The sequence below is a fragment of the Austrofundulus limnaeus genome, unplaced genomic scaffold, assembly GCF_001266775.1.
Source record: "Austrofundulus limnaeus strain Quisiro unplaced genomic scaffold, Austrofundulus_limnaeus-1.0 Scaffold62, whole genome shotgun sequence".
In the NCBI taxonomy this organism is placed as follows: Eukaryota; Metazoa; Chordata; class Actinopteri; order Cyprinodontiformes; family Rivulidae; genus Austrofundulus; species Austrofundulus limnaeus.
In genome coordinates, this window is record NW_013952464.1 from 1,080,178 (window position 1) to 1,093,906 (window position 13,729).

General features: G+C 37.7%; 1 protein-coding gene across 1 annotated transcript in view; it reads left to right on the forward strand.

The window, feature by feature from the left end:
- Positions 1–13,729, forward strand: part of suclg2 (succinate-CoA ligase GDP-forming subunit beta) — a 143,702-nt gene that overhangs the window by 6,749 nt on the left and 123,224 nt on the right. Inside the window, exon 2 of the mRNA XM_014009852.1 lies at positions 12,624–12,765. Within this exon, the coding sequence (XP_013865306.1) occupies positions 12,624–12,765 (142 nt within the window). The remainder of the gene's footprint in view (positions 1–12,623; positions 12,766–13,729) is intronic.

A 13,729-nucleotide genomic window follows, 5' to 3' on the forward strand; every position in this document is an offset into this window, starting at 1 on the left:
GGATAACATTTAGAAAATGCAATTATGCAGCTATCAAAAAAACTTCCTCTTAGTCACTGAAAATAATTTATTTACCATAATTTAAAGACCGATTATTATCTGGGCCCTTTAGRGTTAATGCTCCAGAATGGGACTGTCTGACCTGCGGTGTGATGTGTGAGACAGAGGAGARGAGCAGCTCAGCTCCATGTTTGAGTCCAGCAGGACCTATAAAGCAGCTGATTATGTCTGGATTTGAGTTTACAAACTACTCTGGTTACTTTTTTCAAAGTTGAGGGACATTACAGCGGCGCTGCTGATCAGCGCTATTTATAGAACATGAACGGACTCGCGGGAATCTGGTCGCACGCGGGGTCTGTGTTAGTTATTCTAAATCATTGATAAGGTAGTTAGCATGCTGTGGCTTCACCTGCCGCATTTTCTTTTAAAGAAAGAAAAAAGTAGCTTGCGAAGCTGTCGCATCGGTGCAACGTGATTAAAAGCAGAGCTGCTCGTCTAATCTCACACACATCTTCCTATCTTTGTGAGGACCACACACAACGGTCAGCCTCGCTCTGCGCTGTCTTTTTTCCCCAAGTTTGGCGAGAGGTGAATGTGGAGGGATGCAAAAAATAGCTCTCAACTTGATCTGGACTTATTTAAATAAAAATGACTACGTGCCGTGAAATTCTTAGAGGGGCGGGCCGTCTCGTTGGCGGTGGGGCCCGCCCCACCTGTATAATGGTAGGGGAAACACTGCTAACAGTTCAAATGCAGTTGATTTAATCTGACGCATTTTAGCTAATTAAAAATCTTTTGAATTTATTAATTAGAGAAAAGTGGCACCTGATGAGTTGTATCAATGATGCTTTTTGGCATTTATCCTGAAACTCTGCATCGTTATTCCTTCTTTTTTATTTTATTTCCTTGTATGTCACCTCTTTCAAACCTAACTCTGCACTTGTTTATATCTGTCCTTGTTTAATTGCAAAACTGCCTCTATTTATGAGATGACACAAAGTGCAACCTCATTAACAGAGGAACGTTCAACTGCAGTCTGTAATTCAGATTGCAGCTCTGTGGAACACTGTGTGCGCTTCAGCTCATGCTTGTAGACATGGACACTGTTGAGTTTAAATTCTTCCTGGATGGTTTGTTAAATAGATGGGGGAAAAGAGATTAGTTCATAACCTGAAAGGGAACAAATCAATTACACAGAATTGGTGAACTGGCAACCTGTTAATTTCGTAGACATTTGATATTGCCCCTTAAGAAGCGTTCTGGTTAATTAACTCTGCAGTCATTTGTCGTCACTAATTAGGCAGTGTCATTTCAAAGGGTTTTGGTCTGGTCATAACGAGTAATTAGGATTTTAACCTCACCAGGCAGATTTCTGCCTTACAGTATGTGAATGTTGACTTGGATTATCAGTTTAAATCAACTGCTCTGTTWAGGTGAAAGTGGGGGGTTTTGTTGGAGCAGGGCTTGAATTCTGCTTTGCTTCACTTCTAAGAAATGGATGTTTTTTTTTGCTCTTTTTTTTTCTGTGGTGTCAACCTTTTGAATTTCTGAGTGATAGACTGACACACAGGGTAGCACTGACTGGTTGCTGTTTATGGACCTGATCAGAGGTGATTGCCTGCTTTGTGACCTTCCCACAAAAATTACAGCTCCAATAAATTTCTAAGGCAGRCAGACTTACCCTGTCAGACAGCCACTTTCTGACATTGTTCCACYCTCATAGTGATAAAGACAACAGCTTTAAATTAGCCCCAGGATATTGACTCTTTAAGTTTAAGAGAAGGGCAAGCAATAAAGTAGCGGAATGTCATGAAATGACTTTGGAAAGTGCCAAGATCGGACATCACCCCACTGTGATGACACTTCTCGCAGCAAGTGTAGTTTGACATTGTGCATCCTGCTCTCAACCAAACATGAGCCTGCACAATTTCAAACCTCTTAGGAGTAAGAGAAGTCCTGATGTTGAATGATGCTGTGCTGAATACCATATGGTCCAGAAGTGTTTTGAGAGTAGCAGTATACACCATGAGTTTGTCCTTCAGTGGCACTTGTACATCAGTGCAGATGGGACAAGGACTTGGCAATCTGATGCATCTGCTGCTGTGGCTTTCTGAGTGCTCTGAGAATAAAGCAGCTGTATATTACTTTTTATCTGTAAGATGTGCAACATTTTTACCATCCACCATCATGAGCATGTGCTTTTCTTTTAAAACATATCTGATGAATCACTGTTCATATTTCAATGAAAATCTCAGAAAGAAATCAGTGAATTTCTTGCTACAACTCATTGACTTTTGGAGTCAGTTCGAATCAAGATGGCTGTGACATCTAATCGACTTTAGCAAACATAAAAATAGCAGTTTTACATATTTCACCTATGACACCTTCTCACTTTCTGGGAGTGATATATGAAACATTTTTTAAAGTACAGGTATAGGTCCGAGCACTAGGGATGGGTACCTTTGACGTTTGAATCGATTCGGTACCAATATCTGGTACCTGGGAATCGGTACCAGTACTTAACGGTACCAATTTTCTGTACTTTGTGTGTGTTGTTTTTTCAATAATAAACTTTTATTTTTTTATTTAACATATTTCTCAATATATAAAATTAACAAATATCAAGACAACATCCAACTCTTTGTATTGTAACATCTGTTGTGTAACTTATTTATTTAAAGTGAAAACTCTTGAAAACAACAAGACTGTTTTGTCTTATTGCACAAATTAAAATCCAGCTCCACGTGTTTCTATTGATGTCATTTCCCTGYTAGAAAAATTGTGTGATGGAGGTCCATGGAAGGCAAATAAGTTTAAATCAAATTAGCAAAAGAGGATGGAGTTAAAATAAATAAAAGGTATTCAAGCTACGTTTTGAGCATCCAAAACACGTCCAACACTTCAGCTGGCTGCTTGTGCTCTTTCAGGTCAGACATGTTCGGACTGTCGGCAAGTGCCTCTGTTGTTTTCCTCTGCCAGTCTCTGTTTAATGGCAGATGAAATAAAGATAGTGGTGGTACTTTATTTACTTTGAGTAAGCGAATGTCGTGTTCACAAGATAATTAATCCACCAGATAATTCTAGCCTTATCCTCCAGATAAGGCTACGTTCAGACCGAGCTCTGCCTGTTTACTGTCTGAACCAGCGGCTGCTGCTGCTGATGTCATTACGCTTTTGCGTGATGCTGCGTTCAKGACAAGCATGGAAAACTCACCACTCTAACGCCAAACCGGTTACAATGATGCGTTTAGGTACCGAAACATGGTACCGTTTGATGTTACGTGAATAGATACTCTGTAGGACCTACAGAATTCGGTCTTTACATCAAAAAGTATCAAATTCGGTACCCATCCCTACCGAGCATACTGTATCAGAATGGGTACTTTATTACACACACATACACAGAGGCGATTTATCACTCTCATAGTGGTGGGGGATAATAAAGTTTAGGAAAAAGTGTAGAAAGCTAAGAGATATACTGTTTATTTATAGCTGCTGTAGTGTAGAGTGTATGGCCACTTGATGAACTTCAATAGACTTTACTGTAAACTTGCTAATTGCAGATTCTTTTCYTCAGTATGAAAATGCATCATCTTCCTCATTTTATTTTTTAGTTTGGTTTATTTCATGCTTATGCAGCAAAATCTAAATCCAGTTGGAAAGCCATTAAGGCAGTTTCACTTTTCTAGGGAGATATACAGTCCGCCTATTAAAAGTATTCACCTCCTTGGATGTTTTCTGCTTATATTGCTGTCATAAATCAATCATATTCAAAATAAAGTTACTTTCTTTACCAAAAAAATGGTATTGTGCTAATTAATTATCATTTAACTTTAAATGTTTAGGCTACTTGCTTTGGCCTGTTCCTTTTAGAACTACTTTGATTTATTAGTGAGCCAAAGTCCTGAACAGGAAAAAGTGGAAAGAGAAAAGAGGCATATTTGGTTGTTGAATCAACAAGAATAGACATTAATAAACGTTATTTTTTTAAACATGTTCAGTGAAACAGGGCAGCGTCCTTCTTACCTTAAAAACTTGATATAGACGGTTATTCATCATTGTCACCACTTGTCTCCTTTGCAAGCGTGTCCCACTTCTCTTCACTTGGATGCATTCATCAGAGCGATCCTAAGTGCTTTTGTGTGTAGAAGAGTTTACTGTGAATACTTCATCCCATCTTGGGATCTTGGCACACAACTCTGTTTGTGCCAGTGTGTACAGCAGATCTTCTACGTGTGGATCTTTTCTTTTTTGCCTGCCTGTGAACATGATAGTAAATAGAGGAGTAGCTAGGTAGACGGATTGTGCTGGATTGTCTCTAGAGTGCCGGTGATGATAATTACTGTAGAGAGAGAGTCTCAAGAGACAACAGGCCAGCTGCCTGCCTTGCTGCCAGTCTGTCACCCACCACTTACTGTTTTCTTCCAGGGCAGACATGGATTACTCCTCTTTATAGATTAGTCCTTTTCATTCAAGATCTCAGAAAAAAAATGCGTAAAAGTGAAAGCAACAGAAACAATAGGTATTTTCACAAAACAGTGGAAAATGGCCACAAAAAACAGTGTGTCTTTTGATTTGCCTTCATAAATCACTAATCAAGCAGTATGCATTAAATGTGGGATGAATGTCTACCTCATACCACTTTCAAAACTTGACAAATGAATTAGTGATTATTTTTTTGTTGTTTACCAACTTTTTAAACTAAATTTATGCAAAGTTGCTTTGGATCATTAAAAAAAAATCTTTTTCCCTGTAATAATAAATCTATTTATTGTTGATTAGACTTTTAAACTTTGTTGCTATTGACTAAGTCATTGCACTGACTCTAAGCCTGCTTATCTTCATATTTTTCATATTGAAGCTTCAACTCCCCATGTGGCCTTAGACCATTCATAAATAAAGTTCCTTAGYATATTGCATAGTTGGTACCTAAAACAAAGGAGGTGTTGAACAAGTGGAAGACAAAAAGTAGAAGCGGCAAACCTATAAATACTGTCCATATGAAAGTCACGTCTTTAAAAAATGTAAATAAAAAAAATAAACAATCTTGCAAAGACTTAATGCAGCACAAAATCCAATTCAACATGTGCTTTTTTTAGCTGACTCGATGTGTTAAATATGTTCAAATAAGAGATTTAGTGGTTTCGTACTGAGCAAATGGTACATACAAAAAAACGAGACACAAATCTTCACAGGTGCTTGAGTCATTCATGGTATTCAGTGGGCATCTTTGTGTGTAGGATCCATAACGTAATGTAAACCAGAAATGTTGAACTTTGCTTTTATTGTCAGCACAGCAAACATTAAGTATGTCAAACATAAAAATGTAAGGCTGACCATAAATTCATGTTTGATATTCTTTGAGGGCAAAACTGTCTTGTATTTTTCCTCGAGTGTGTTTCACCAGAAGGAATGTCAAGAAAAGTGAAGGTAATTTTAGTGGAGCTAACGGCATATCATTTCTCAGAAAATGTAACAAAGTGTCCTATTCTATGTAAACTCCTCTCCAACAATGGACAGACAACAGTAACACCCTCTGCCATTTAAAATTTGATCTATACTAAAATAACTTCTGTTTTACCCACAACACATTTCAATTTGGAAATACATTACTGAAAACATTGTCACTGATCACAGTGCTGATAAACCACAGCAAAGTCAGTAAAGTTTACTGGACATATCATAAAATAAACCAGGTACTTTGAGGGCAAAGAGAGAAAAAATCCCTCTGGATCATATTCAGTTTAACTTTARTGGGAACTGTGTACTTTTTATTTTGAAGTTATACAAAGGTGTGTTTAAGASTTTATATAAACTTCATACTAGTGATGAATATTTGAAGAGCAGTACAGCGTGTGTCCTTTATTTGTTACGTTTGAAGGTACATTTGAATTAATTCATAATTACTCCTTTTTGCTCAAGCTTTGTTTCTGGTACATATTTGCCCTAGGTTGCTTTCCAGTCTCTGGTGTCTTGCCTCAGGTAACTGCCAGTGCCTGGGGTGTCACCTCAAGCCCACCTGCCTTCTCCAATAAGCAGTCATTATTTTGGGAAGTCTGCCTCCCCCCCTCACTCATCACTCTCTTTTGAGTAACAATGGAGCAATGCAGTTGAAGTTTTTAGATGGTCCGAGATAACAAATAGCAAATGTATACKGCTATTCTCCTAATTTTACCAAAAATTCCACTGAAAGTCTTTCATCTCATAGAAACAGCTGGAACTTGAAGGTAACACTAAAAAGCTTCGACCATTCATCAGGCATCTAAGACTTTAATATTTTTATATTTTTGAGCCTGCTTTTAACAGTATTTCTGTAACAAGAAGGATTTGAATATATTTGTTTGAGTTCTCAACTATTTTCTGGCATTTTTAGAAGAATTAAGACTGCAAAATTGTGTCAATAATATATTATTTTACTGTATTTTCTGTTGACCTTTAAGAAATAAAATTTAGGTCTAACTCCATTAATAATAACAAATGACCTTTGATTAAAAAACATTTTGAAAATTTATGTGACTAAACAGAATCAAGGGAGATATATGTTCAGACAACCCATGACATCACCTGAGTCAATAAACAATTTTGATGAGTATTCATCACTTGCTGCTGTTTTATAGGCAAACCAATAAGAAAGAAATTTATTTGCAATCTTTCTTCAAGCAAAATCGGTATTAAAGTCCATAAATATTTTGACAGTGCCCAATATCTTGTCATTTCTACCTGTGTAATTCAGCCTAGAGTATTAAAAAAAAGAATAATGATGATTTAATGGATCATAAATGTGAAAAGCCAGGTTGTTGAACTTACACTGTATTAGCAAACTACATACACACTCAGAACTTCAGGTTTTGGAGTTATATGCATTGCAAAGAAACAAAATAGTCGAGTAAAAATTATGGATGAGTGAAAAATCAATCCTGACACCTTCCTCTACAATTTCTTTCTATTTTTTTTATGAAGGTGCGACCTTAACCAGTAAACCACTGCTACTAGTGAAAAGKGTTCGATTGACACATTTTCTTCTTGAACTTTTCTCATATATACGTTTTGTGACATTTTCTAGTATTTCCAATTTGTTCTAGAGTCTAATGCATTATCTTAAGTAAATTAGTCTACAGTTGTAAAAAAACATTTTTCATATTTACAGTTATTTTAACATTTTTTAACATTTGAACATAGTTTAGTTTAAATTTAACAAAATCAGCTTTTTTTTCCCTCTGATGCTCTTCAGTTGAGCAGATATGGCACTGACTTCAGAGGAAACGTCCCAAGGACTTCTTAGCAAAAATACATCTAATCAAACTTGTACAGTTCATTGTGTTGAGTTTATCAAAAAAAATTTTCATACTTGAAATAGCAGAGTAAGTTATTTTTGAAAATGTGAAAATAGTACAGCTATTAAAAAAACGGTTTCTTAAATGCTGTTGGGAAATTTTTTGTTTAATTCCTGGAAACTATAAATGTAATAACCTATTTGTTGTTCCATTACAAATCCAAGGTCAAGTGTCAGGTTTATAATGATTTTTTTGCAKTTTGTGTTTCTACACTTTGCTGTTGACCAAAGGAATGATACATTTATGTATGCGTCATCCAGACTGTAGAGCTGATGCTCCTAAGGCAAAMATTTTGAAACTGAAAGTAAATGTTGCAAGAGAGAGAGGGCCCTGTAGGTACCTGACTGCAGTCCAGTGAGTCTTCAACACTGGAACAACCTGTTTTGCTACTAGGCTTGTTAAGGTTGTGTGAATATATTCCGCTCAAGTGGACGTGTAAGAAGAAGTGACAGGAAAAGCATGACTATAAGTTATATATACCAGCATTTGTTTTGGTTTGATGACTCATACAGGCAGACACATTTTCCCAAAATTTTTTTTTTTTTTTGGTTTGTTTCGTGTCAACATTTACTTTTTAGTTTGTGGTCTGTGTGTGTATTTCTTGTTTTTACGAAGTTCTTCAATTCAGTTTCTGCTCTGTCTTTGAAACTCGCCTCACTACAGCAGAAGAGCCATGTCATCAATATTCGCATGGGTTCATTGGGGGATTTAAAAAAGCAAAAGTTCACATAGATATATAGTGATACCAGTTTTAATTGAAACATATAAATAGTATATTATCACAGCCAAGACTTCAGGGCTGACCTGCAGATTCCCCTCATGTATTCAGTTATGCAAAAGACAAGGACGGTATATATCACTGGGCTCTGTTCTTCTAGAGAACAACCCATTGTGGCTTTAATGAAGTCTCCAGACAGGCTCTCGTGAGTGTTGAAATGGAGAAAGCATGCTAATATAGTGTGATACTGCAGAGTGGTTTTATTCATAAATTGTGTATTGCTAGTTTTTGGTTGTATGGGGAAAACATTCAGATATGATGATACAGAGATAAGCGCCTAATCCAACTTGGTTATTTGTCCACTGAGATGATTTAATATAGCTACTATGATAAATTAGCAGTAAAGCTGTCATCGGTGGATARCTGGGTAAAGTTTAATTTTAAACCAAATGGAAACAAAAAACACTACACAAAATAACATTTTTCATTTTTAGACCAAAAATGTGGACATTTTTTTTATAATAGGAAACCTAGAAGATATGAAAATATACTTCTTTTTTACTTTTTAGCAAGCTGCTCTGACTTGAAGCCTTTTTGATATCTGTTGTCACCCTGCAGCTAGCAAACCGATCTACCCGATTTATTTAGCAGTTCTTTGGTTTGTTTTCTTGGAAAAGCTGCTTTTGTTTAAAAAATAAGAAGACATACTGCTTGTTGGTCCTCACACAGTAATAAAATAAATGCTGTGTACTGTGTTTTCATGTTTATTATCAAGCCATATTGTAGATACAGAAAATGAACATTTAAACTGCTTGCAAAACAGTGTGTCATCTTGAAGTGTAGTATTTGACAGCGACAGTGCTGCAATTTTTGGYAACCAGGATGACATTCACAAGGCATTCAGGTCAAGGCTGTCTTTAACTCAGCTTAACTTGCACGGCTTGTACCACCAGCAAATTGAGGAAATCAACAAACAGAWATCAACAAAACCTTCCTGTGGCTGTGAGGAGACTGGATTGAAGGACAGCACAGACACTGATAAAGGACAAGGACCCAAAATGCAGGTTGAGAGTCAAGATATTGTGAGATTTCCAGATCAAGACTGACAGACAGGTTAGCTAACCAACCAGATGTGGTAATCGACAAGCAAGATAAGAAGGCAGTGGTGATAGATGTAGCAATTTCAATTAGGGCTGGGTGGTATGACCTCRAATTCATATCACKGTATAAATTTAATCCCTTCACAATAACGGTATATATCGTGGTAGAAAATTATCATAAAAAGCAAAGATAATGTAAATTTTAGAGCTTTTTTTGCAGAAAACTCTAATCATAATCAAACCCAGCATTTTAGCTGTAGTGCAAATGAATATAAGTACAAAAGAATGTTATATTGCAAAACGGTTTCAACAACAAATAAAACCATTTCTCAAATTCTCAACAATGTAAAAAAGTGGATGTTATAGTCAGTACTTCAAGTAAAATTAATCATTTAGAGAAAAAAATTCAATGTTGCCTAAAATGTTATAGTGTGACAGGACCTTCGGCGTGCACATAGTCCTAGTCATAAAACAATGTCAGATAACTGGAATGTACGTGTAGGGAAGCCAAATAAATGTAATATCTGCCTGCCATATATGCCATATAATGAGCTTCTCCTGCTGAACTTATCGGTTGCTGCTCTGCTGCGCTCTCATCTTCATCATCTTCATCAGAAGCCAACTTTACATTAGCAAGATGGATTTATGACTGAACGAACGTCCACATCTTTTTATCATCTCTATGGGTAACAGTACATAAAAGCAAGTTTTTTTTCTCTGACAACTTGAATGTGAAAAAAACAACTGTTGTTAAAGCTTCGCTCTGCGTGACATGCGGCGGGAGAGTGCGTGGGTGTGTGGGGTGATCCCGACATAAGAATTTTTCTACCGTGGGAGGGGGAAATTTTGAGGATTTATTCTCTCTATACGTGTTTTAAAATGCTAGAATTTCTTCATTATATTTCAAACTCCTCCTGCTCAGTTGTCTCTGCTCTCGCAGCCCTGTTGACACAGGTGTGATGACGTAACTGACGATAGGACGGTAGAGGGTAAATTTTTACCGTAGGCCAACTTTATACCATTTCTATCTACCACATATACTGTACAGCCCTAATTTTAATTTAATATAACATCAAGAAGAAGAATCACGAGAAACATGAAAAATGCCACAGGGTGAAAGAGGAAACAGATGCTGTGGATTATCAAGACCTTAGTGATGCAAGTGGTGAGGTTCTCAAGCCATTTGGGTCTGGGGACCCCTTACAAGGGCGGAAAAATTCCAGGGACCCCCTCATAAACCCCATGCTGTTTTAAAAGATAATGCATTGTAATTTCAACCCCTAAAAGCCATGGTAATATATATTCTTATTAAGTTTATTATGTTTGTTTTATTAATTCATTCTTCTCAATGCATTTAAAAACAATAAAACCAAATTAACAATTTAGTGAAATTTTTTGAGGACCCCCAAGATACCTCTCGTGGGCTCCTGGGGGTCCTGGGACCCCAGTTTGAGAACCTCCACTTTAGAGCACTTGGTGCTGTGTCCTCCAAATTGGAAGTGTGGTTCCAACAAATCCCAGGAACAACCTCAAAGATCTCTGACCAGAWGAGTGAATTACAGCTATGATACTGTACATAATACTCTATAAACCAGACCCCTGGTTGAGAACACAAACTTGAAGTGAAGAGAAATTGCTCAAATAATAGAGTAGGGCAAGCTGAGTGTTTATTATTATTTTTTTTAATAATTAGCAACTATGCAGGTATAAACTTACAGCTGAAATGAGGTTAATGCAGGGGAAAAAAAAGCAAATAAAAATACCCTTTCATAAAGATATCACGTTTTAGGTGAAACATATTGGTGTAGGGTGAGTAGTTCTTGGCTTCTCTGTTGATCATGCATCAACTTTTCAGGGTTTGTTCTGGTTGAAGAACTGTCGGGTCAGGAGTCGGTCACTTGGTACGTAACTGTCCTAGTACACATCGCTCTAAAGGTGTGAGATCCAGTGCTATTTAAGATGGTAAATTTCACACTCTTTGACCAGTGTTGTTTCTTGGCTGCTAAATTTCTTTCTAAAAGAGTTCTAGTATTGTATTTAGTAACTTGTTCATTTTTAAGGTATGTTAGTTTATTGTGTACATGTGCTGCCATGTTCATGCAGATCACATTGAATAAAAACAGTTTTATGAAGTCCCTACAACTGTAAAAGTATAAATCTCATATCTGTTTATCTTGACTTGGCAAACCATGTTAAGGCTGGTTTATACTTCTTGTCGCACGTCTTTTACCACCCGCTGAGTGAAAAAAAGTTATGTAACTTCTGTCTGCACCCCCGCTGCCATCCCCCAGTGACAGCTGTCCTATACATTGCCCACAGTCAGCACTCCGAGATGCGGAGATTGCGGCACGGAGTGTGTGATTGGTTCAAAGTTTGTGGGTGTTTTTGTGTTGTGTGACACCGCTACCCGCTACTCGCTACCAGAAGCCGGTTTTTGTTTCCAAACATGGATAGTTTTGAAGAGAAACTCACCCGAGGCGGTCCGGAGGTACAACCATCTGTGACTCCTCTACTGTGTCGCTGCGTGCTGAAGGTGAGGGGAGATCCARTGGGAAAAAAAAAGATCCGGTGGGCAAGTTCCTCGAAACGAGCAGCGGACATTTGAAAATAGGAGAAGTGTTTTTCGTCATCCATCTCCTGCATCTCCCGCACAAGCTAAACTCGCAGCTAGCAAGTATTTTTTTAGCAACTAGCAGTTATTTACATGCTAAGCTAGCGTGTGACGTCTGCGGTGGGAGGGCAGAGGGAGGGACTACTATAATGTATCCCCCACGTCTTTTCCCAGTATAAACATTGAATGCTGTCGGTGACACACACGCAATTACGTCATCACTGGGTCGCAGCCGCATGTCTTGCATGAAGTATAAACAAACCTTTAGACTGCAATGTTGGTGTAATCCTACTTTTGTTTTAGCTAATTCTTTACTGAGTCAGAAATGYTGACACTGCCACATCATTTACATGTCAAACACTAATTTACGTCAAAATCCTTGTTTTCTTTTTAATTTAGTGGCTGTTCTCTTCTTAATGGCTCCCTGGACTTCATTCCTTTACAACATTTGCATGCTTGCACACATGGCTATTTGCTCGCTGGTGCTCACACACCTGTGTATTTTGTACTGTGTGCTGTTGCAGAGTGATTCTATCTCTACTGCAGCCTTTGTCTCTCCTTCCCATTAAAAAGCCAATTTCTTTTTAATAGCAACAACAGCTGGAGCTGACAGGACCCAGTGTCTGCTGATGGAGCAAACAGTTCTTTAGGTGTAATGCAGCTCTAAGGCAGGTGCAAGACATGTATTGGTGTTGTATAATGTGAAATATGTCAACAGACAGGCTCAGCGAGAATTTAAGCCAAAGAGGGGGGAAAAACTGTTATTAGTGACGTGGAAGCTCTCATAAAACATATTTCATCATTTAGTTTTAACTGTCTTTCACTTGCAAGTTAAACCTTTTCCCTGCTGCTTGTTCCAGTGCACCTGGACAAACCCCAGGAGATGGCTGAATCTACAAGAGTACCAGAGCAAGAAGCTGATGCAGGACAGCGGAGTGGCCGTCCAGCGCTTCTTTGTAGCTGATACAGCTTCTGATGCCCTAAAAGCTGCAAAAAGACTCGGTGAGTAAATGACACGCATATAGGTACACATATACAAAGACAAAGGAAAACGTGGGTCACAATGTCCACATGAGCACATCTGATTTTCACAGTCTTCAGATTATTGGAAATATTAACTATGTACATACTCTTGGGATTAAAGTAGAAATATCCTAGGCCCCACTTTGACATTAGATGATGACCCTGCTTTGATCTTCATGACCTACATAACCTGTTAGCATAAATCTGGAAAAACCTTCAGTGTGAAGGCAATTTTGTTGCTACGCTTTCTTTACTAAAAATTGTTCCTTCTATTTACTAGGGGTGTGTAACAATACATCAATCCACATTGGTATATCAATTAAACGATCCATGATTCAATTACATCAAGGCAAAAGGAAAACATCAGTTCATTTTGTCATCATATGCCAGATGTGGATTGATATTTACCCATCGAACTCTATGGCTGCGTTCACACTGCAGGCAAATGCGACCCAAATCCGATTTTTTGCTCCATCTGACTCATATCCAATTTTTTTATGACTGTCTGAACGAGACAAATCCAGTTTTTTCAAATCCGACCCAGGCCGTTTCAGTATGTGGTTTTAAATCAGATATATATCTGATGTTTTCAAAGTGACTGCAGTGTGAACGCTTATGTCGCATTCCATCTGGCTTTTTCATCAGGAAGATGGGGTTGAAGGATCGATAAGACACTAACCTCAAGTCTCGCTGTTTAAATCTGTAGATTCATGTGTTTACAGCTCTAAAACAGAAGTCCAGTTGGTTCGTCTTTTTACTTTTAATTTTCCATGTAGATACAGTGGTTTGCAAAAGTATTCATACCCCTTGAACTTTTCCATATTTTGTCACATTACAACCACAAACATAAATATATTTCACTGGAATTTAATGTCCTCTCCTTGGGCTGCTACCTTATCGTGGTGGAGGGGTTTGAGTGTCCCAATGATCCTAGGAGCTATGC